Source organism: Caretta caretta, chromosome 5 (genome assembly GCF_965140235.1).
Source record: "Caretta caretta isolate rCarCar2 chromosome 5, rCarCar1.hap1, whole genome shotgun sequence".
NCBI classification, from domain to species: domain Eukaryota; kingdom Metazoa; phylum Chordata; order Testudines; family Cheloniidae; genus Caretta; species Caretta caretta.
The window spans coordinates 41,462,800-41,488,106 of NC_134210.1; the positions used below are offsets into that span (position 1 = coordinate 41,462,800).

The 25,307-nt window shown below is 40.7% G+C and overlaps 1 protein-coding gene across 6 annotated transcripts in view; it reads left to right on the top strand.

The window, feature by feature from the left end:
- The window catches only part of RNF180 (ring finger protein 180), a 232,972-nt gene that overhangs the window by 193,773 nt on the left and 13,892 nt on the right, over nt 1-25,307 (top strand). For all 6 annotated transcript variants that reach the window (XM_048850903.2, XM_048850906.2, XM_075128496.1 and 3 more), the window contains 2 exons: nt 8,953-9,178; nt 16,042-16,167. In XM_048850903.2, coding sequence (XP_048706860.1) covers nt 8,953-9,178; nt 16,042-16,167 — 352 coding nt within the window. The remainder of the gene's footprint in view (nt 1-8,952; nt 9,179-16,041; nt 16,168-25,307) is intronic.

The window sequence follows — 25,307 nt, forward strand, 5'->3', positions numbered from 1 at the left end:
CTTTCTCACCTGTGACTGGAGGGATGTTAATAGGCCACTTTACCTTGAATGGTCCCTTGAAATGTGTTAACTACTTATGGACAGGACAGTGGGGTGGGAGGAGGTATTGTTTCATATTCTCTGTGTATATATAAAGTCTGCTGCAGTTTCCACGGTATGCATCCGATGAAGTGAGCTGTAGCTCACGAAAGCTCATGCTCAAATAAATTGGTTAGTCTCTAAGGTGCCACAAGTACTCCTTTTCTTTTTGCGAATACAGACTAACACGGCTGTTACTCTGAAACCTACTTATGCTAAACAATCTATTCTTGTTTCAGAGTAACAGCCGTGTTAGTCTGTATTCGCAAAAAGAAAAGGAGTACTTGTGGCACCTTAGAGACTAACCAATTTATTTGAGCATGAGCTTTCGTGAGCTATAGCTCACTTCATCGGATGCATACCGTGGAAACTGCAGAAGACATTATATACACACAGAGACCATGAAACAATACCTCCTCCCACCCCACTCTCCTGCTGGTAATAGCTTATCTAAAGTGATCAGCAAGTTGGGCCATTTCCAGCACAAATCCAGGTTTTCTCACCCTCCGCCCCCCACACACACAAACTCACTCTCCTGCTGGTAATAGCCCATCCAAAGTGACCACTCTCTTTAAAATGTGTATGATAATCAAGGTGGGCCATTTCCAGCACAAATCCAGGTTTTCTCACCCCCACCCCCATACACACACAAACTCACTCTCCTGCTGGCAATAGCTCATCCAAACTGACCACTCTCCTTACAATGTGCATGATAATCAAGGTGGGCCGTTTCCAGCATAAATCCAAGTTTAACCAGAACGTCGGGGGGGGGGGGTTAGAAAAAAACAAGGGGAAATAGGCTACCTTGCATAATGACTTAACCACTCCCAGTCTCTATTTAAGCCTAAATTCATAGTATCCAATTTCCAAATGAATTCCAATTCAGCAGTTTCTCGCTGGGGTCTGGATTTAAAGTTTTTTTTGTTGTAAGATAGCGACCTTCATGTCTGTGATTGCATGACCAGAGAGATTGAAGTGCTCTCTGACTGGTTTATGAATGTTATAATTCTTGACATCTGATTTGTGTCCATTTATTCTTTTACGTAGAGATTGTCCAGTTTGACCAATGTACATGGCAGAGGGGCATTGCTGGCACATGATGGCATATATCACATTGGTGGATGTGCAGGTGAACGAGCCTCTGATAGTGTGGCTGATGTTATTAGGCCCTTTGATGGTGTCCCCTGAATAGATATGTGGGCACTTAGCTGTAACACTGTGATAATCTAGAAGCTTGTCCAATAAAAGCTATTACCTCACCCACCTTGTATGTCTCTAATAAAAATATGAAATAATACATTTTGATTTAAAAAAATACTGTAAACCCAATTGCAGGTGTGCATAAAGAAGGCAAGAAGTAGGTATATATGTTCTCTGCTCCTTTATAGGTCTTCATGGAAGTTGTTTCATTTGTTCCACAAAAAGTGCTTTGTTATTTAAAATAGACTGAAATTGATTTTTTTCTTGTATCAAACTGTAATAATGGGGGTACATTTACATTTTCTTGAAGTAATCCAGTCATGTCTTCAGATACTATTTTCGCTGAAAATAGATTGTTAATGATAGACTCGCTTAACTGATACTTTTAATAGTATATGGTAGTAACAGTTCATTGGGGTTGTCACATTTCCTGCAGCTCTAATGAAGCTTTAAATTAAAAATTTTGAAATGTTTTTTTCCAAATGATTATAATTATTTTGATAGGAAGTTAGAACTTCACTGAGAATGTAAAAAGGATACAGTTCCCTAAGCAATCAGAAAACAGACCTGCACTTACTTCACACTGAAAGCCATTTAGTATCTCACTTCCTTGCAATAGTTTTAGATAGCTATTTGGGGAATAAAAGAGTTAGAATAAGATACTGACTGTAATCCATCCCAATGTTATCTACTGCCACATCGAGGCTCTGTGAACCTTCTGGGCTGCACAGTATGTATGCTATTCCCTCTTCGAAGGAGGAACTTCCACCTCAAATTTATTCATATAATGCTGATTTTGGCCTTATGTAGTTGCCCAAGCATGCCTATATCAGGTCAATTACCTTAACACAGAACTGACAACATGCTCATTAATGTCTTTGTTATAGGACATCAAGGCAGGTTCTTCTGTGGCTGAGAGAAATGATCTTTAAATGCAGTTTTAGTGTAAGAAATTCATAGATGTTTAAAGCCCAAAGGGGCCATTATGATCTAGTATGAAATCCTATAGGGTGATCGTTATGGAAGCACTTTCAGGACTAGAATGCAGCACTACAGAGATCTGAGGCAGCCAATGCTTCCACGTGATCATCAGGAGCTCAGGCTATATTTCTGCTGGGGGACTCCATGAAGCTAGACACTGCATGAAGTAGTGCCCTGCGGGGTTTGAATGGCGGCCCCCTGCAGCCCACTAATTGGCGCATGCCAATTTGGGGGGGGGGGTGGAGGGGGAAGAAGTCCATTACAGACAGCTGTCTGAGAAATGATGTAGATCATCTGCTTGCTTCTGCTCCAAACCTTGCCTTTCTGTGAACCTTAGACTCCAGCTCCTGTCCCCGGTTTGTCCCAGATTCTGCTACTACTTGCTTCCTGTCTCAGATTCTGCTACTACTTGCTTCCTGTCTGTAACTAGGTGCTTGACCCTGACTTCCTGGTATCCTGACCTAGCTCGACCCTGACTCTGCTACATGTCTCCTGATTATAACTTGGTAACTGACCAGTACACACAGGCTGCCTGTGGCCTTACCCTGACATAATATCTCTGCAGTAATCTTGCAGAAGCTTTTGAGTAGGAAAAGGATAGAGCTAGTATAATGGCCTATGTTTACAACATGGTCTGACCCTTCCCCAACACTGTAAGGAACATTTTCTCCTTGTCTGTCTGTACAGTGGCCAGACACAATCTGGTCTACAAGGTTCAAATGAACATTGTAATAACTGGTAGCTCCCAGAACAAACATCTACTAAGAAGGAAAAGCTGTTATAAATTGGCCCATTTATCCTATATACCAATCCTAATCACGATCAGCAGCAAAGAAGAGTTAGGACTAATCCAGTTTCCAGCTGGAATGTCTTGCTGTGCGTTTGTCTTGGTTTCTTACTTCTCATCGCACGTAGAATAATACACCACCACAAAACACAATTTATTTTGACAGTATCCAAATCTCTGCAAAAACAGATTATATTTATTTATTTGCCATCAAGTGTACTCTAATGGCTCAAATATTTCCTTACAGCTTACCCCCATGCAGGGGGCTGGAAAATCTGTGGTTTGCATTCACTTAGCTTCTACTTGATCGTTTTGTAGATGGAGTTTGTTCCCTCACTCTGTATCATGGGATATGAAGACATTCATCCAATGAAACTATCTTGGGAGGTCTGGTGGAAGGCCAAGCTAGTTTATGCAGTGGCATACCACTGCCCTCCAGTCATGGCTTCCATGGCATGGCAAGGCAATACACTCCTTCAAATATAGCCCATGCACTAGAATGCATAAATTTCAATGAATTTGAACTCTGAAAAGTTTTTCTATTATTAAATCATTCAGGACAAAGAAAAGACTGACACTGATCCTAAATTTCTTAAAGGACCCAGTTTTTAATCTACTTTAATTCAGAAACTAATTAATGGGCTTACTTTTAAATTCTTGGGAAAAATCATTCTGTACCCAATGAGTTAGTGCTGTAAATTTGGGGAAAAGATGCTGTAGTTTTTTCATAGAAAACAAAGAGGTTTAAGTGGAAGATGGAACTCAACTTTAGCTATGGAGCCATGACCAGCCTTTCCATAATTCTGTTTCAGAATTGGCGGCACAATGAGTTCTCTGGGATGTCAGTTCATACATTCCTTGTGAGTGGGACAGAGCTCTGAACAGCGGTAATCATAAATATATGCACTGTACATGGGGTTTAGAGTACGGCTTTTGGTAGGTCTCTGTAGAAAACGTTAAATTTTTTTATTTCACATAAAATTTTTGTTCAATTAAGTAATCATCTGAGCTGTCTTTTAAATGTTGACATGTTTTATATTGATGTCTTGTTTTAGTTATTAAGCATTTTATGAGTTTCAGTTTGAGTGTTTACCCAGTGTATTTGTTGCCCTTTTTTTTTCTTGCCTTATAAGAGATTAATCAAGTTTATGCACACTACACATAATTAATCATTGGCTCAGAAACTGTGGTCTGTGAAGTATTTCATCATTTAAAATGACCAATCCCATTGCCTACAGCTTCTTCTAAATATGAAAACAAGAAAGAAGAAGATATGGTATCTGCTTTAAACAAAAGTTATCTGTAGAAGAAGGTAGATTTTGTTTTTCCCCTGAGCAATTTATCCAGCATAAACTGAAGCAGAAAAGCCTGAAAGGAGGACATGGCTCCTGGCAATAGGTAGCTCCTGAGAGCTGCTTAAGCTACTTTGCTCTGCTTTGAAGTTTTTAACTTGTTTTTGGATTTTAGTGAGAATGGCTGTATAGGGAGAAATTTAGAGTGCAAGTAGCATAGAGTGAATTATTAACTTATAATATAGATATGTAGGCCAGAGGCATTGGCCTCTCTGCTCCTCTCTGATCTATAGGTTTTAAGCTTAAGTTTTCCAGAAGCCTATGAAAAAGGAGGTCTCCACTGAATATACTTGTCAACCAAAACAGTGCCTGAAGGTACACAAACCTCAAAGGGCCTCTTGGCCTAATTTGGAAGAACTTGAAGAGCTCTGTGTAGCTCAAAAGCTTGTCTCTCTCTCCCCAACAGAAGTTGTTCCAATAAAAGATATTACCTCACCCACCTTGTTCTGATAAAATGTGTTTTATATTTAAGGGTTTGAGTGCTTACATGTTGATGTATCCGTTTTGTTATTAAAGTGAGAGACCCTTTTTACTTGCATAATTAAAACTCCAATTCCAAAATACTAATCTTACATTAATTAGCTGGGAGGGTGCAGTCCACTGCACCCTGTATCAGATTTTGGTAAATACAAAGTCTACAGACTAGGAGCCTAGTAATAAATAAATGGTGCTGACTTTCTCCTCGCGATATCAGTCCCTCACCATTTCAGGACAATTTATGGACATAAATATCATGAAATAGTAAATTAGCTACCAGTCAGGCTTGGAGTGGTGCTTGCATTGCCCAAAACATATGCAGGTATCTTTAGGCTTTTGTGTCTGTTTCAAAAGTGACTTATGTGGAACACATTCTCTAATGTTGTTTTTACTCCAAGGCCATTTAAAATATTCTAACTTTGATTATTAATTTTTGCTAGGTTAGTATGTTTTCCAAAATTTGCATGTTTTCTCCCCTTTTAATTTGGGACAGGTATTTTTGCAAGATTTTAAGTGTAATACTGATATATTTTTTTTCTCTTCCCTTTTTTATTTCCTGCTGAACATGAACATTTTTTGAATTTACTCAATACATTCTAAGCAGGTAAAATGTGTTTTTAAAAAAAGGAGTCTCAGTGGAGTGATTTTGGTATCCTAAGATAAATGTTTCATGGGACTTATTGCATAGTTTACCTCTTTTTGGTTTCAATTACTTGGTTGTAAGTATTATCCCTCTCCTGATATTTCCTAAATCTGGTACTCCACCTCAGACTCCTCCTCCTTCATTCAGCCCCTCATTTTCAGTGGTCTTTCTAACATTTCCACCTGGATGTCCAGCTGCCAATTCAGACTGAATATGGTGTATACAAAGCTCCTCCACCATCCAGCTGCCCCAGTCCCTTCTGTCACTAGATCTATATATCTCTCTCTATATCTATAATTGGTACCATCCTTCCAGTTACCCAGGTTTACAACCTCATTCTTATTCTAGACTCCTGTCTCACGTGCTTAATCTCCTAGTTTCCCCGTCTACAATTTAAATGTATCCCCTCATCTCCGTCTCCGTTTCCGGGGAACGTAGTGGATAGAGCACTGGACTGGGACTCAGGAATTCTGAGTTCTGTTACCAGCTCTGCTGCTCGCCTTTTGGATGATCTTGGAAAAGTCACTTTTTTTTCTGTCTAAGTTTCCCTATCTGTAAAATGGGGCTAATGCTACTTACCTCTTTTTATACAGTGTTTTGAGATCGCTGGATCAAAAGTGTTATATAAGGCTTGAGTATTATTATTATTTATTATTGCTTTGGATACTGTCGCTGGCTGGCCCTTTAAGTCAAGCCAGGTTCAGCCTTGCCTATGACCAAACAGCTGAGGGTGATGGAGACCTAATTATAATGACTAGCTCTACCAGTGGGGACCAGAGAGCAAGAAACTGAACGGTGAACTCGGTCTGGAGAAGAAAAGACCGAGGAGAGATGAGCAAGGGGAGGAATATCTCTGGGAAGGACCTGGGGAAGTCTGGTTGGAAGAGATACAAAGGGAGCAGATCAGTGAGGAAGGACTTGAGATGATGCCTGTAAAGAGCAGGGAGACCCCTGGGGCAAACTGCTGGAGTCCCTGGGGAAGGGCAGCAGTGGCGGGGGATCCTGCTGAGGATGCAGCAGTGTAGGAGGAAATTGTTAGGGCCCAGGAGTAAGGGGGAAAACGGAAGACTTTAGAGTAGTTCAAGAGGGCAAAAACTACTATTAGTTTAGCTATTTATTTGGACTTACAGTTGGATCTTTTGTTACCCAGGAAGGGAATTGAACTTTTAATTTGCAAGGACACTGGGAGGACCACAAAAGTGGGGACCTGGGTAAGCAACCAAAATGGTCCAAATTTGAGTGGTGGCGTGACCTTATGTGGCAGGTTGCAATGCTAATCACTCAGCTTTGTCCTGGCATCTCATCTGTCATGATGGAAGGGTGGCAAGGCCAAATCTGAGTTAGTAGCGTTGTGACTTAGTGCAAGGGGCCCCAGTGCCACTCACTCAGTTTGGCCTGGACTTCCATCTGTCATTCCAGAAGGGAAGGAACTCTGTTATGCCACTCAGCTCCAGTCAGGAGCCAACAAGGTTCTGCCCTCTTTCTCCCCTCCCCACCCCTCATTGCCCCCCTGCTGAGTTCAGTGCTCAAAAGTGAGAAGTATAGCCCCTCTCTTTAAAAAGTGGGGGTGGCAATGGCCCTTACCTCTTTGCCCCCGTTGCCCGTGCCTGGCCAGAGGGCTGGGCCATGGAAGACTTGGATAGAGATGTGCCATTGCTGGGCTATGGAAGTGACCACCAGGGGATGCTGGAGCAAAATCCCCCACAGTGCTGCATCCGGGCGTGAGAAGAGTGCACTAGTGGTGACATGTTCCTATCATTGGCATTCTTATCTTTCCCCTCTTTTACTTCCATAGTGTTCTACGAGCAGCTGTCACCTCTCATCCCTGTTGTAAACTCTGTAAAGCTGGAACAGTCATCTGATTACCCTTGTAAAGCACTCTGCACAGTGCTGATCTTGATTGGAGCATCTGGGCATTGCCATATTACAAATAATGAACAACAATAATAGTTCAACTTGAGACTTTGGTTAGGTGATCTTTTAAACTGCTACTTTGCTCTCATTCAGCTTTTGTTGCACCAGTTTTTTTACTGTATGTTGGCAATTCCCTGTGCTTTTGACTTTGTACTTCCATTTTGTGCAGGGTGTGTGTAGGTAAGTCGGCAGGGATTGTAGGCCTTTTACAAAGGGTGTATAAGGCTGTGGGGTTTTATTTATATAATATATATATATTTTTTTTAAAAAGTGAACTTGCTGTCCTGATCCACTACATTAAGTTACTCCTAAATAGGGTCTCACTGCACATTAGAGTAACTTCATCTTACTAATTGCAATGGGCTCTGGGATTTCTCTGCATGCGCATGTTATAAAGATTCCAAACCTTCCTGTCAACCTCCCATTATTTTGGGATCTTCCAAGTCACTTTTGCCTCCAGCTCACTGAACTGCTTAATTGACCCACACAACATTTCTAATTCGCAGGTAGTCGGACGATCTCTACCCTTCTCCCCCAGTATCTCTCCTTTTCTCCCAAAACTCGTGTCCCTTCCTGGGACAGCAGAGGGTTGACTCTTTTCCAGTTCTCTGGGCTTCATAGTAGATTTTCTTCATGGGTTGTCACATGGCTGACTTCTGGTTTTCCTCACTGCCACAGTGCTGCTAAATTCCTGCGAAGCCTTTTCTGTCTTCTGCTAAACACCAATGCTACTTCATTGCTTCTCTTTTCTAACTTGTCTTCTGACTTCATAAAGGGTCAACCCTACAGTAAGGGCTCCTTAATTGTTAAATTTCCACAGCAGTTCAGAGACAAGGGAAATCCTAATGGATAGGCCCACGTTACCGGGTGGCTAATGTACAGGTCCCATTTCTGAGCAAGAATGAGAGGTTGTCTGAGGCTAGTACTTGGCATAAGGTGTAAGGCTTTAGTGCTCATGCAATCTGCAGACCATATAGAAGGACCAGGTTCGTGGTCCTACAAGCAGATTAGCTTACAAAAATGCATAGCAACTGGTTTTGGCAAAACCATGCACTTGCCAAAATTTGAGTCGTCATCCTCGCTGGAGCATGCCTTCCACAAATGGATAATGTTCTTTCAAAGGCAGAAGAAATGCACATAGTGTTTGTGTTTTTTTATGGTTACTAAATTTGTGTTTAAACTTAGCAGCTCTTTGTTATAAAATTACTGAAAATATTTATAGGAAGGGCAGGAATCTGTAAATTGCTATATTTTTATCCAGGTTTTTTGGTTCCATGTTTCTCTTTACTTTTAGGCTCCCCGGTCTGATGTCTGTACTTGTTTCCCTCAATATGCTTGTTGTAAGAGGCATTTCTGTCACTTGACGATGCTTCATCAACTCTTTGAAAGAATTATGTATTAACCATTAGGAATCATACCTTTATTTCTCAGATATAATAGACCACCTTCCCTCCTACTTGACTGATCTGAAAGTTTTAAACTGAGCTGTGAAGAGATTTTTCTTTTCTTTTTACTTGCAGACTCTGAATGATGACCTGAATACAGATGACGAGCATGAACAAAGAGGAGATAAAGAAAGCTACCTCTGTGCAGTGTGCTTGGATGTTTATTTCAATCCATATATGTGCTATCCATGCCACCACATCTTTTGTGAGCCTTGCTTGCGGATGCTTGCCAAAGACAGCCCAACCAACACTCCGTGTCCACTGTGCCGTACTATAATTGCCAGAGTCTTTTTCCAAACAGGTATACAAATGATTCTTTTTTAAATATAGAAAACATTTGTAACTTTTCCTGGTTTTGGTCTGAATAAATATGCAGCTAAAAATATAGCAAGAGCCCTGCTAACAGTATACAGTCAGCTAAATTCTGTTGTCTCGTATAAAAATAATGTACGTTTTGGTAAATCCAGAATAAGTATATTCAGAGCAGAATTTGGCCCAGTGACACATCATTAATGACTCCATAGTTAAGAGTGTGTTGAGATTTGTTTGCATTTGAAGTGTGACTAAAATCTCTCTATTTCAGACTTTAGTGGTTGCATTTAATTTCCAGTTTTGGTGCAATAACTCTTCCTGTGCATTCCTTCTTAAATATTTATTAGCTTTTTCAGAGGAAACACTTCAAAAATGTTTCCTTTTTGAAATTTACCCTTGATGTCTCTTGTTTCTTTGGCTCAGTGAAACTTAACAACCACAAACTCCAAACTTTATACTTGCACGCATTGTCAGAATATGTCCCTAAAAAGCTACTTTCCAAATTTTACACTTAATCACAACAATTATTTCTCTATTCATCTTAAACTAATTTCATCATAGACTAAAATAAAACCTGACAACTGTCAAGGTCCACCATCTACTTCTGTTCTTAGACCCAGATTCTCAAAGGTAGTTAGATGCCTAACTCCCATTTTGCATATAAATACCTTGGAGGATCTGAGCCTTAGACACTGGCTAGCCTGCCCCCCAGACTCCTGAGCTCTGCTCTTCTGATCCTATAGAGCTAGGGAGACAAGATGAATAGTAGCTGTTGTTCAAGGTGAACAGGGATGTGGGGAAAGCAAGGGCTGAGTAGTACTATGTGAAACGAGTGAGGTCTTTGGGGAAAAGGTGGGGCAAAATTGTAAGTTCAAATATTTTAAAAGGCAAACTCAAACACTAGGTAAAATTCACTTGATATGGGGGCAAGGATCAGATCAGTGTGGCCAGAAAGATCATACAGGCATGCCTGTATATTCCTTGCATGATGCAGAAAAGGTCTCCGCACCAACCCCACATAAGCTGGTAGGGAGGGGTGTAACGGTGTCAGGACAGAGATTCAATGCTTATGCAGAATGAGTGCCTCTAACACCCTGTGCATCTGGTACATAAAGGCTGCAGTCCCTCCACGCTCAACATGTATAAAACTTAATAATCCTTTGGCTTTATGAAGATGAAGTGGATTTCATCCACAGTACATAAGTGCTGTTGGCATAAGAAGTTACCTGTGTAAAGAGGAGAAGCTTTTCCCCCAAAGTATGCTATAATAAAGTTTCATGGAGAAAACCTGAGTAAATGCTAAAATGTAGTTGCAAAAATGTTAAGTTTTTGAGGTACGGTATGTATGTAATTCCTTAAAAGTGAAATGCAGCATTTTATTTTTGTAATTGTGTCATTATTCCAATATGTGGCTTTATAAAAGTCAAAAGTTGGACTCTTGAGGTTGTATTACAGCGTGGCCACACACATGAATAGGAAGGCACAGCAAGCTTGAGATGTGATTAGTATGAATAATTTTAATGGAGGAATTTTGTAGTCAGTGTAATTCATATACTGTTACAGTGTAATATCACTAACCTGCTTACTTGAAAACAGAAAATCTAGTTTGCCTTGTTAGTATAAAAGTACTAAGGAAAATGTTGCCAGTTCATTATATGTTGAGCAAGCGTTAAATCAACAAAGAAATATTGATACAATATTCGTAGGGGAATTAATAAATCAATACATATGGGGAAATGAGTGGTGCCGTACTAATCTGAAGGTTACTTATAGGCTTTCTCATGGGAAATTCCGTAAGACTTTTAAAAGCTATGTTAAAAAGTGATTGCTATAAATCTATGCAGGCTACTGAAGAATTTGCCCTTTTTTATATATATATTTTACCCTAATACTAAGGACTGGAAACCTGATTTCCCCTACTAGGGTATTATGTATGCTGAATAATACTTTCTGCAAGTGTCTTTTAGTATCTCCTTTTTGTTTTAAAAAGCCCTCTTCAGAAACAGCTAGCGAGGTGCTCAGAATTTCACCTTTTTTTTCCTGTGCAGTTTTGAATACTAATCACAACCATAACTGAAAGTTGCATGTCACAAGGCAAGAGAGGTGTAGGTAAATGTTCAAATCCACCTTGCTGCATCACTTAGTGTTCCATATCGAGGCACCTAAATAAGTGATTTTTTCAGAGGTGCAGTGCTCCTGTAGCTGGAGCCAATGGGAGTTGTTTGAGCTAATCTCCTCTGAAAATCAGGCAACTTTTAAAGATACCTAAATATGGATTTAGATGCCTAATTTTGATCAATGAGGTTGAAATGTTTTGGCTAATGTTACTCCTGGGGGAATTCTGCATCACTGTGCATATGCAGAATTCATGGCCCCTGCAGATTTCTTTGCTTACCTGCAGAAAAATGACTTCTAATGGGGAAGCAGCAAGAGTGATCATGCATCCACTCCCTGGCAGTGCAGACAGGTCAGTTTGGGCACCCAGAGTAGCCAGTAGAGATGTAAATCACTGCGTTGGGGGTGGGGACCTGGATAGTCGTGTGTGTGAGAGACACTGTCCCTCTCTCTCGCTATTGCCGCACACTGGGCATGGAAGAGCAGGGCTTTGGGGTATTTTTCAAGAGGTAGGCATGGGGCAGGCTCTGTCCTCTGCCTGAGGGAACAATGTAGCAGCCTGCCTGCTCAGTGAATTGTTTTTAGTGAATTCCCCCAGGAGCATAAAACAGGTATAAAAATTGTAAGGCTCCTTTACATTGCCAGAGTGGTGTAAAGGACAGGTATGGCCTTATAAATGCTTATGGTGCTTTAGTGATTAGAGCTGGTCTAAACTTTTGGACTGAAAAAATTTCCTATCAAAACGTGCTCCGTGAACTGTTTGCTACTGACCTTTTTGGAGATGGTCAGCCATTATAAACTGTGAGTTTGAATCCCCAGCCCTCACTTGCTCTTCAGTTGCCTATGATGTAACACTAAGCATATGGCTACATATATTTGTTGACTAATAATTAGAAGTAAAGGGTCAATACTAGCTACATTACTGTTAGATGGAGTGGGTTTGGGGATTTCCCCCAAAGCTCCCCACACACATTCTCCATCCACTGTATTGTCGTTTAAATAAATTACCAAAATAATTTAAACTAGCTGGATTACATCGCTTTTTTTTGTCATCAAAAAAACGCAGAATTTATTTTTTTGGTGCAGAATTCCCCCAGGAGTATAATATGTATTGTCTAGTAGGAGGAAACTAGAACATACTGTGTGGATCCAGTTAGAGTCCAGTAGAATCTCATCTGAGGCTATTTCCTCTTGATCCTAATAGTATTTTAATCAAAATGTATTCAGTTAGTATGTAAAGCTTTTGCATACATTGAAAATCACCAGTGAAGAAGTACGCAAGTTGTTCATATTATAAATTGTCAATTTATTTAGGGTCAAATCTGGTCCCTTCCTCCTCATTAGTGGCAGTTTCTAGGGATGGTGAAAGGATTTGGGGATTTCGGTACTCTCTGGGTGCCATGAAGATTAGCTCTAGGGGACACTGCATCCTTGCACACTAGAATTTCAAGGGGCAAGCTTGGGAATGACTGGGAACAAGGCCAGTGGATCTTCTGATTATGCAAATCTGCTGACCTTTACCTCCAATAGCAAGGGTTACTGCAGCCCTAGTTTTCCTCCCTAGTCTTTTTGGAACCTGCCTACACCAAGCTTGGCTTTCTCTGCTTCAGTACAGAGGAAAAGATTTGGCCTTTAAAAAGATCATAAAGCATCCATCACTGACAGGGCATCTAGGGCTGTACATAAAACTATATCAGTTTTTAAAGTGATAAACTGAGCCCAATGACTCAGGTACATAACTCTGTGTGCATCTGGGGCTTGATTTTTCATCTGAGCCTTATGTGGCCTCTGTCTTTTAAAGGCACAATTTTAAATTGTGGACACAACTGTTAGTAGTCAATGGGAGCCACATTGACTTGGCCCTGGAAAGGAGTCCCATAGTTCTGATAGCCAGTGTTTGGATTTTAAAAGCCTTTCCTCTTATCTACTGATTCTGAAAACCTGTCTCTTGAATCTGCAATCCTGTTCCTTGCTATGCTAGGGAAAACATTTTAAAGATTTTTTTTTTTCTCATTGTTGATTTCTTTGGGTGTATTAGAATCATAGAATATCAGGGTTGAAAGGGACCACAGGAGGTCATCTAGTCCAACCCCCTGCTCAAAGCAGGACCAATCCCCAACTAAATCATCCCAGCCAAGGCTTTGTCAAGCCTGACCTTGAAAACCTCTAAGGAAGGAGATTCCACCACCTCCCTAGGTAACCCATTCCAGTGCTTCACCACCCTCCTAGTGAAAGTTTTTCCTAATATCCAACCTAAACCTCCCCCACTGCAACTTAAACCATTACTCCGTTTTCCGTCATTTGATATCACTGAGAACAGTCTAGATCCATCCTCTTTGGAACGCCCTTTCAGGTAGTTGAAAGCAGCTATCAAATCCCCCCCTCATTCTTCTCTTCCGCAGACTAAACAATCCCAGTTCCCTCAGCCTCTCCTCATAAGTCATGTGTTCCAGTCCCCTAATCATTTTTGTTGCCCTCCGCTGGACGCTCTCCAATTTTTCCACGTCCTTCTTGTAGTGTGGGGCCCAAAAGTGGACACAGTACTCCAGGTGAGGCCTCACCTATGTTGAATAGAGGGGAACGTGTCTAGGTCCCTCTGTATCCTATCCCTACCCTCCAGTGTATCTACCTTTCCTCCCAGTTTAGTGTCATCTGCAAACTTGCTGAGGGTGCAGTCCACACCGTCGTCCAGATCATTAATGAAGATATTGAACAAAACCAGCCTTAGGACTGACCCTTGGGGCACTCGCTTGATACCGGCTGCCAACTAGACATGGAGCCATTAATCACTACCTGTTGAGCCCAACGATCTATCCAGCTTTCTATCCACCTTATAGTCCATTCATCCAGCCCATACTACTTTAACTTGTTGGCAAGAATACTGTGGGAGACTGTCAAAAGCTTTGCTAAAGTCAAGGAACAACATGTCCACTCCTTTCCCCTCATCCACAGAGCCAGTAATCTTGTCATAGAAGGCAATTAGATTAGTCAGGCATGACTTGCCCTTGGTGAATCCATTCTGACTGTTCCTGATCACTTTCCTCTCCTCTAAGTACTTCAAAATTGATTCCTTGAGGAGCTGCTCCATGATTTTTCCAGGGACTGAGGTGAGGCTGACTGGTGTGTAGTTCCCAGGATCCTCCTTCTTCCCTTTTTTAAAGATGGGCACTACATTAGCCTTTTTCCAGTTGCTATGGGCAGGTTAATGTGGTCAGCAAGATCCTGCCCATGCTGGGCTGGGTTCCTATTTTCAAAACACTTTAGAAGATTTAGGACAAAAGAAATATTTTGGGCGCAATTTTATTAAAGTAAGTAATAGCTGCTTGGGATTAATAACTCTTCATCCCAGAAGGTTATTAATCCCATCCCCCAAGAAAATGTCTTTGGTTCCAAACAGCATTGGTTAAATAATAATTCCTGTTACCCACAATATGGGTGACTGTAAATCAGGGGTGGGCAAACTACAGCCTGTGGGCTGAATTCAGCCCGCCAGCCGTTTTAATCCGGCCCTCGAGCTCCTGCTGGGGAGCGGGGTCTGAGGCTTGTCACGCTCCAGCCAGGGAGCAGGGTCGGGGGCTGCTCCATGCAGCTCCTGGAAGCAGCAGCATGGCCCACCTCTGGCTCCTATGGATAGGGGCAGCCAGGGGGCTCTGTTCTGCATGGTATCCACGCCCCAAGTGCCGCCCCTACAGCTCCCATTGGTTGGGAACCGCAGCCAATGGGAACTGCAGGGGCAATGCCTGCGGACGTGACAGTGTGCAGAGCCTCCTGGCCACACCTCCACATAGGAGCCAGAGGAGGGACATGCCACTGCTTCCAGGAGCCACTTGCGGTAAGCACCGTCTGGAGCCTGCACCCCTGAGCCTGCCCCAGCTCTGATCCCCTTCCTGCCCTCCAAACCCTCGATCCCAGCCTGGAGCACCCTCCTGCACCCCAAACTTCTCATCTCCAGTCCCACCCCAGAACCTGCACCCCAGCTGGAGCCCTCACCCCCCACTGTACCCGAACCCCAATTTTGCGAGCATTCATGGCCTGCCATACAATTCTATTCCCAGATGTGGCCCTTGGGCCAAAAAGTTTGCCCACCCCTGCTGTAAATAAATGTTCTAGACAATTTTTCAATCCCCAGTCCTGTCTACTAGTCTTGATAACTGATATGGTCTCACTGCGTTTAAAGGAAATACCAGAATGTAACGTGAGTAATGGAATCACAATCAGATGTATAGACTCTGTTTAATAAATATAAAAGCATTTTCTTGATGTTTACCAAGATTACCTAATTGTATATGCTGTACATTGGCTCTAATGGTGTATGTCTGTACATTGGATCATCACTACTTTGTAATAGGGATTGTTCAAGTAAGTATGTGGTGGATGCTGCCTGTGGTCACTTACAGCTTGTGTGCATCTATTTTTAATGTGTGTTCCTGCTTAATTTTAAAAGTGGAATATTTGTAATTCCAAAAAGAATTTTTCCTTGGCCTTAATTTCATTTGTCAGTAGGAAGCTTGGAGATAAGGAGGTTGAAGAATAAATTTAAGAGTTATGCTTTCTATATCTTCAAAATCTCATTCTCTTGTGATCTTCATAACTTGAAAAGATCTAAAGACATGTAGTAATTACAGATATGCTATACAATAGATAAGGCATTTTTATTTTTTGTACGATGCATTTGTCCAAATACATTTTCTGAATGTATTCATTTTATAATTATATCTTCTTTTCCATTAATTACAGAACTGAACAACTCCACAAAATCTTTCTTCCCAACAGAATATTTAAAATTAAAAGAGAACTTTCAAAAATCAAGTTCTGCAAAATGGCCCCTGCCCAGCTGCAGGAAACCATTCAGAGTTTGTGACGGTAAGAAAATCATTGCAAAAAACATTACTGTTTCTACAGTATAACAGTGTAGACATGCAGAGCCTAGTTTTCAAGCATGTTCATGTGCAGTTGCGTCTTAATTTTCATGTGCAAATGTTTAGTTATAAATCTAAACGTCCAGTGTGCATGCAGTTACAGCAATTGTATATACAATTGTACACACTTTGGAAAATCTTTTGTAAACGGAGAGGTATTTGTTTTTTTCTTTGTGAAAGTTTTCTATTCCAAACCAAAGAATCACTCTTGTAAAGGGTAAAAGACCAGTTTAGAAATCTATTAAATAGGGCCCAATACTGCTGGTTTTCTGCACATGAATAAGAATTGTTTAACCGTTACTTTATGGCCCTTGTTGTTTTTTTCACTTTGCAATACTGTTTCTATTGTATGCAGGAAACAATAGTCCTCTTGTAACTAATTTTAACACCAAAATATTGTGTGTTAACTAAAAATTTAGTGTAGACTAGAGGATTAAAATGTCTGATTCTCCCTCTTTCCCAGTATATCCCTTTATTTCAGTCCAAGGTCTCTTCTTTCCTTGGGCTCCATCTATATTTGCTGTTATAGCTGGTGGTGTGATAATGCACAGGTGATCAGAATATTCTAGTTGTGAGAATACTTCTCCAGAATACTGTCTTACCAACAATATTCCAATAATTTTTCCTGTTTTTAAAACCAAGGCTCTTTGATTCTAAAAACATGTCCAAAATGTCACCTATTTCTAACTTTCTTGGTGACTTTATTTGACCTGCGAAAAGGACTGGATAAGGTGCATTTTAGGTTACTACTTATAAAACTGGGTCATCCAAGGTCATCATTTTGACACTGAAAACAACAAGAAATGCTCCAGGGCATTGATATTGTGCACACAGACTTGTGAAGTTTAATGGTTTGGCAGGACGACTTTGGTATTGCTCACGGGCAAAAGCTCTTGACAGCAACCAAGAAATAGCAAGCACACGACTGACTTTCCTTTTTCTCTCAGCCATTTATATTTTTGTATTATGTTTATGCTGAGCTTATCGTATTATTGTTGTAACACAGTAAAGAACAAACATGGGCATATAGTTGGTAATTATTATTTCACTCATTTATTAAGTACCAATTGCATGCTCAGCTCAGACAGAACATAAATAAATAAGGACAAGGTCACTGCCCTTAGGGGACTACAGTCTAAGATGCCTAAGATACTGGGCAAGATGCTGAGCATAGAGGGAGTTGGGCACTCTTGGCACCTATCAGAATTGCTGTTTGCAAGATCAAGCTGTAAAAGACAATGATCAAACAAGCGTACCATAAGCTCTGGAAAATGGTGATTACTTAGATTATATCTTTTTGTTAATTGGGGCAGTAACAGTGTAATAGTGAAATAGGTCTGTGTTTGTCAGCTTTGTGGAAGAAATGGATTTTAAGGAAGGATTTGAATGAAGAGTCTGAGTTTCTGGGATAAGGATTTCAGGCAGGAGGTGAAATTAGAGGAAGAGAGAAGGAAACAAAAGACACAGTGAGGTTGGTAGTACTGGTGGACGTAATGAGAAAATAGCAGTGATGTAGGCAGGGACTGGAATGTCCAGACCTTTGAAGGTGAGGGTGCCATTCTTTTTACAGTACGGTACTTTACTGCATTGCGTAAGTATAAGAACACATTCTGTGGCTATGGAGGAAGTGTACAGAGAACAACGGTATTACATACTAGCAGCTGTAGTAGTTACTGTAGAGCTGGTGGTTGTCTTCTAATTTAATGCAAGATAGGCTTCCCACAGGACAGCAGCACCCCAAAATAACATGTTCAGCTTTAACAGTGTGGAAGTCAGAATAAATGAACCTTGAAGATAATTCTCCCATCAGAGAATATCAGATCTGATGAGTGTGTGAGTCCACAATGGATTTGGCTAGATATCAGCAGAAGGAGGCTTTTGACAGCTGAACAGACTTTAGATTATGTAGGAAGATTTATTTTATCTAAACTGATCCAAACTTTGTATAAAGTGCAGGATTATTATAGGCTTGAGGTCTGGACCAACAGTTTATTTTGTGAATTTATTCACTGATCTAAAATGATCCTTAGGCAGCATACAAATCATAATTGCTGTGAGAATTGTCCTGAAAAATGTAAAATTGTTGTCTTTAGAATCTAAATAGCAAAGAAGAACATGTTCACAGATTCCTATTTTCCTTACACAGAAATACTCAGTATTGTAGCTCTTCTATTTCTAGTCCAGTGAACTCCTTGCTAGCTTTTCTTTTCCAAGCATCAGTATAGCACATCTCCGCTGTGATTGTTTCTCTTAGAACAGATAAAATATTTATTATACTCTTTATTTTGGAAACCTTTTTGTCAAATGCAACCAATTGCTGCATGAACCATATTTTAAATGGAGTGCATTGTATGTATGGGTGCCCAGATGTCTGGTCTTTCAAAACATTCAGTGTTCAAGAAATGATATATTGTTCTAGATGGAGTGTAAATTTTCATAATAAAACACCCAATCTGTATAAAAGAACATATTTTATTTAAGTCTAATCTTTTTGAAGGTTGTATTAAGTACATAGAACATTAAAATCTATAGGGTCATGGAAATAGTAAGAAGGGTTCAAGCAAAGGGAGTTATTCATACAAAGTCCACTCTACCAAACGTGCTTGCATTTGCTTAACCCGTCTTGTTTAGAGAGCTCATTCTCCTGGGAGAAAACAGGAAGGGAAACAATGAGTATCTGCCACAATTTTGGCAGATGCTTTGATTTTGCTATTATACTCATCTTCCAATTTGTCATGCTGTGTGATATAAATTTTAACTGGTAGGAGCCTAGTTAGAGCTTAGAGACAACATTTTTGAGGGCCTCCCTTTTATACATAATTCTTTTGAATGTATAACTCATTTGCATGTGTTAATCAGTAATTAGATGCCCTGATATTCAGTTTGCTTATGCAAATGCCCATTTGTATTTGCAGATGTGCTAACTGCTCATACAAAAGAGGGACTTCAAAATGTGCTGAAATATTTCACAAGAGTGCATAAAACCTGTACTATAAGTATACAATTACCAAAAAATAAACTCATCAGAAATCTTTTGATGAAAGATCACTTGTGTTATGTAAGAGCTAACCCAGAAGATTATATTATACTCTAGCATTCATTTTTGCTTTATTTTTGAAGATGAAATTGTAAAGTAACTCTTTCTGGAATTGAGGAGCCTCTGCAAAACCAGAGTTTTTAAAAAGATTTAAAGAAGGGACCAGATTTATTTATTTTTTTTAATTGTGGTAAGTGGAAGTAACTACATGCCTGTATAGACTTTTTTTATACATTGGACATCATAAGCCAATTTCTGCATTCATTTATATTTATGTAAGCCCCTTAAATTAAATGAGACTGCGCAGATGTAGTCAAGAAGACAACTGAACATACACTATATAAAACACTCATCAAAGCCAGATTTGCTTATATACTATATTAACTGGTATTCTAATATTCAATTAAAGCAAACTTCATTGTAACATAACCCCCTTCTGGCAACAAAAATTACAACATGACCCCAGGAGGGGGGACTGAAGTCTGATTTTATGGTATCTCAGTCTACTTGACTGATAAACCAAATGGGTATTCGATCCAGTCGTTACTGACAATGTTGGCAAGAGGTAGCTCCTAATGAGTTAAACATCATTATTTCATGCAGTACAGAAAACACTTGCAATAACAAATACCTCTTATCAGTCACAGAACATAACTGGATCATAAGTACCCCTTATAAATTACCCAGTCGTCTTTATTATAACATACTTCTAGAGCGGGGCGGGCAACTTTTTGACCTGAGGGCCGCATCGGGTTTCTGAAATTGTATGGAGGGCCAGTTAGGGGAGGCTGTGCCTTCCCAAACAGCCAGGCATGGCCCAGCCCCCGCCCCCATCTGACCCCTGCCCCATCCAACCACACCCCCGGTCCCTGACCACCCCCTGAACTCCCCTGACCTCTAGCCAACCGACCCTGCTCCGTGCCTCCTTACCGCTGTGCCTGAAGCACTGGTGGCGGGCAGTGCGGCCAGGCCGCACCAGGACAGGACAGGGCAGGCGGTGCAGCCGGGCCGCACCAGGACAGGGCGGGCGGTAGTTTCCCCACCTCTGTTCCAGAGGGATCTTAGCTGTGCAGGAGATAAGTATAGTATAATGCTTAACACGCATTCCTGAGCATTGCAGACACCTCCAGTTCAGTTTAAGTACAGAACCCTTCAACTTCATAGGTATAGGGGACATAACATAAAAGCTAATGTGTCAATTTTTAGAAAGACTCAATGGGATGACCCCCTGGCAGCCTGACATCAATCCCTGCCAAGATAATGGAGTAGCTAATACAGGACTCGATTAATAAAGAATTAAGAGGGTAATATAATTAATGCAAATAAACAAGGATTTATAGAAAATAGGTCCTGTCAAACTAACTTGATCTTTGAGAAGATGACAGGTTTGGTTGATGAAAGTAGTGTTGATGTAATATACTTAGACCTCTCTAAGACTTTGGACAACATTTTGATTAAACTAGAATGATCTAAAATGAACATAGTGCATTTAAATGGATTAAAAACTGGCTACTTATAGGTCTCAATGTATTTTTAAATGTGGAATCATCATTTGTGGAATGATGTGGAATTTGTGGAATCATGGATGTGTTTCCAGTGGGGTCCCACGGGGATCAGTTCTTAGCCCTATTCTACTTAACATTTTTATCAATGACCGGGAAGAAAACAGAAAATTGTCATTAGTCTGCAGATAACACACAAATTGGGGCAGTGGTAAATAATGATGAGGACAGGTCACTGATTCAGAGTAATCTGGATTGCTTGGGTGCAAGCAAACAATATACATTTTAAGTGTACACATTTAGAAACAAAGAATGTAGGCCTATACTTACAGGATGGGAAGCAGTGACTCCAAAAAAATATTTGGGAGTTGTGAAAAATAATCAGCTGAACATGAGCTCCCAGCACGATGCTGTGGCCAAAAGTGCTAATCCAGTTGTTGGGCGCATAAACAGAAGAACCTCTAGTAGGAGTAGGTAGATTATATTACCTCTATATTTGGCACTAATGCGACTGCAATTGGAATACTAGGTCCAGTTCTGGTGTCCACAATTCAAGACGGATGTTGATAAATTGAAGAGGGTTCAGAGAAGAGCCATGAGAATGATTAAAGGATTTGAAAACATTACGGTGATAATTTCAAAGAGCTCAATCTATTCAGTTTAACAAAGAAAAGGTTAAGGAGTGACTTGATTATAAATATTAACATGGGGAAAGAAATAGTTAATAAAGGGCTGTTTGATCTAGCAGAGAAGGGTATAACCTGATCCCGTGGTTGAAAGATGAAACTTGACAAATTCAGACTGTAAATAAGGTGTGAATTTTTAACAGTAATTGTAATTGACTGGAGAAGAACTATATTGGAGAAAATGAGAACAAAAAGCTTGAATTTGATGCAGTAGGAAAGGAGAAACTGGTGGAGGCATTCGGAGAATGGGGTGACGTGATTACAATGATGAGCAAGGAAGCTGAATTTAACAATTGTATTTTGAACAAACTGGAGCAGGAATATGTATGTCATTCATGGAAGCCAGAAATGCTAAGACTACAGGTCAAGTCAGGACATAATGAGGATTTAGGTTAGCGTTTTAGCTGTGTGGATAGAGAGAAAAGTCTGAATCTTAGATATGTTTAGAGGAAAAAGTGACAACATTGGACATGATCTGGATTTGCAAAACAAATGTTGGGAGAGTCAAAGGTAACAGTCAGGTTACAGGTGGATAGGGATTAAGGCTTTGTCAACAATGTGAGAGGAAAATAGAGTATATGGTGACAGACATTTTAAAATTTTAATATTTGTTTTAAATGAGTTCTGTCTTGATAAGCTTTAAATTTTTTTTCTATCAAAATGAGTTTTGCAAGATGAGCTGTTTGATTTATGGCCTTGCTCCTAAATATATAAAGATTACTACATTGTCTTGTTTGCAAGAAGAATGGTGACATCTGGTCATAAAATGTTCAAATTTAATTTTAATTTTGCTGATGAAGGAATGCTGAGTGCCTGGCTGTTGCCAAATCGTTTCAATTTATATTTATAGCATTTTGGTCAAACTTTCCATAAACTGGTGATATGTCCTCTCAAGACCTTTTCACTCGGACAAGACCCTATCAGCTTATTCAAAAAGTGGCCTTACATTTTGTATTTTTGATATTTTGGGGGGATCCCGTACTTACAATCTCTGGTATTTTAAACGACAAATATTTTTAAAGATACTGGCTTAAGCAGGACTTTTCTGGGTTGACATTGGGTAAGGATAACCTAATTCAAACATGTTTGGACCAAGTTACATGCCTCCAAGGTAGACTTTGCACCTCATTTCTCTACAGTCTTTAGAGGACAGCACTGCTAAATGGAGGGAACAAAGCTCACAAACCAGAGGAATCAAGGATCAAGCCAAGAAGCTTCACCTTTTGGGTCAGCAAGTCATCCAAGGGAAGACTGAAGTTCCAGAACCCCAAGACCACAGGTGCTGGAACTAATGGTGCTCAGGGTGCTGTGCTGTCGCACCCCCTATATTGAAGTGGCTTCCATCGTATACAGGGTTTATAGTTTGGTTCAATGGCTCTCAGCACCCCCACTATACAAATTGTTCTAGCATCCCTGACCAAGACTGATTACTTCAGGGAGAAGAAGTCATGACCTCAATGAATAGGCTTCTGCAGCCTTTCAACAGGCAAAGGAGGGTAGAGAAATAGTGTAGTTCGATCAGGAAGATGGCAAAACTGAAGAAGGGCTGACGTCTTCCATTACAGAGTCATTCATGATTGTGGGTCCTTTCAGAGAAAGTCACTGAGAAGTGAGCTGGAGCAGATGAAATATGTTAGGAGTAGTCTGTGTTTTGAGAAACTGACCTTGAGATAGGAGAGAGGGACAAAAGAATAGAGGGTAGAGGAAATCCAGAGAAGAAAGCCAGTGACTGAGTCAATGGAAGAGGAGGAGCAGTGTGTGAAGAAGGGATTGAGACTAGAGAAGTCATGGAAATCTGAATGTTAAATATTTTCCTAGCATTGCTTTCCTGTGGTAACACATCAAGAATTTACAAGGTAAAGTAAAGTGGTTGTGAGATATAAGAGAGGTGACCTGTGTGATTGTTAGTTATAGAGGAGATGATCTGTACAATCACAAATGGAGGGAGGGTTTCCACAAGAGCGTGTCATTATCAGGATGGGGTCCACTCCATAGAAATGTTTGAGAACCACCTCCTAGAATGAGACTATTTACCTATGAAAATCCAGATAAATATAATCCATATTATACATCTAATAAAGTTGTGGTGAAACATGTTTCTTTAAAATGCAAAATGTTAAGAATGTGTTTATCCTGGGTTAGATTGTGCCCCATCATATTAGACCTGTAACATGGTGCTACAGGGGGAGTAAGCAGCTTATCTCTGAGCCGCTTGGATTGTCTTAAGGTGCAGGAGCAACAGCAGGGGCTGCAGATGGGCAGGGAGTAAGAGGAACCAGGCCCTCACGATCGACTCCACGGGGGAATATAAGCTGCACCTTGAAAAGGGGTGAGGCAACTTATTTCCATCCCAGAGTGAGGGGAGCAGGGGAGGAATTGTAACTTTTGGTGCTGCTCCTGGTATGATGCAGCTCTATGCCCCTTAAACAGGGCTAAGACTAAAAGTTCTATCTAGCCCTATGTGTGCAGAGTGACCTATTGTATGACATACTTACCTGTTTATTTACTTGTTTTAAGTATTTGGATATTGTAAACTGTGATACATAATTTATATTATTGTTACTTAGCAACCTTAACTGGTAAAGTTTTGTGGTTTTAGAAGAGGAAAATAGGATTTGCCATGCAATTAACGTCTGGTATGCTGCCTTTAGGGCAGTCAATACCATATGCTTCAGAAGAAGGGGGGGCGGGAACCAAACCCACCACACAATTCACCTATTGCTAGTTGGACAATCATGTGCCTGGCAAGTGGGTGTCAGAATTCCATCCTGACTCCTTCAATAACTGTTGCATCCTGAAGTGTGAAATTCAGTTACCCCTATTTTAGCGTGCATTCCAAGATGCAGAGAAGCCAATAAGGTCATATCTCTCAAAGTATTAATCACAGAATTAGCACAGATGTCTGGATGTACAAAGTATGGGTATTCCAGCAATTCTAGGCTCATCTCTTTCCCCCCACAACCCTCAGTTCTTCTTTCATGAGCTTATGTCCAAGGGAAGAAAGTCTGAGACAGGAAAACAAATTGTTGCTAGCTTTACATTATGAATGTGGGGAGGGACTGTGCACAGCCACTTTCCAGTATGGGCTAAATATTTTTAATGAAACTGGTCAATGTGGTGCACTGGAAAAATAGCAAACAACTTTTTATTGACATTAATAATGCTAGATTATGGAAGTAAGTGCCTGCATGGGGGAAGGTGGGGGAGTTGCACTGTATGTAAGAGAGCAGTATGACTGCTCAGAGCTCAAGTATGAAACTGCAGAAAAACCTGAGTCTCTAGATTAAGTTTAGAAGTGTGAGCAACAAGGGTGATGTCGTGGTGGGAGTCTACTATAGACCACCGGACCAGGGGGATGAGGTGGACGAGGCTTTCTTCCGGCAACTCGCAGAAGTTACTAGATCGCAGGCCCTGGTTCTCATGGGAGACTTCAATCACCCTGATATCTGCTGGGAGAGGAATACAGAGGTGCACAGACAATCCAGGAAGTTTTTGGAAAGTGTAGGGGACAATTTCCTGGTGCAAGTGCTGGAGGAACCAACTAGAGGCAGAGCTGCTCTTGACCTGCTGCTCACAAACCGGGAAGAATTAGTAGGGGAAGCAAAAGTGGATGGGAACCTGGGAGGCAGTGACCATGAGATGGTCAAGTTCAGGATCCTGACACAAGGAAGAAAGGAAAGCAGCAGAATACAGACCCTGGACTTCAGAAAAGCAGACTTTGACTCCCTCAGGGAACTGATGGGCAAGATCCCCTGGGAGAATAACACGAGGGGGAAAGGAGTCCAGGAGAGCTGGCTGTATTTTAAAGAATCCTTATTGAAGTTACAGGGACAAACCATCCCGATGTGTAGAAAGAATA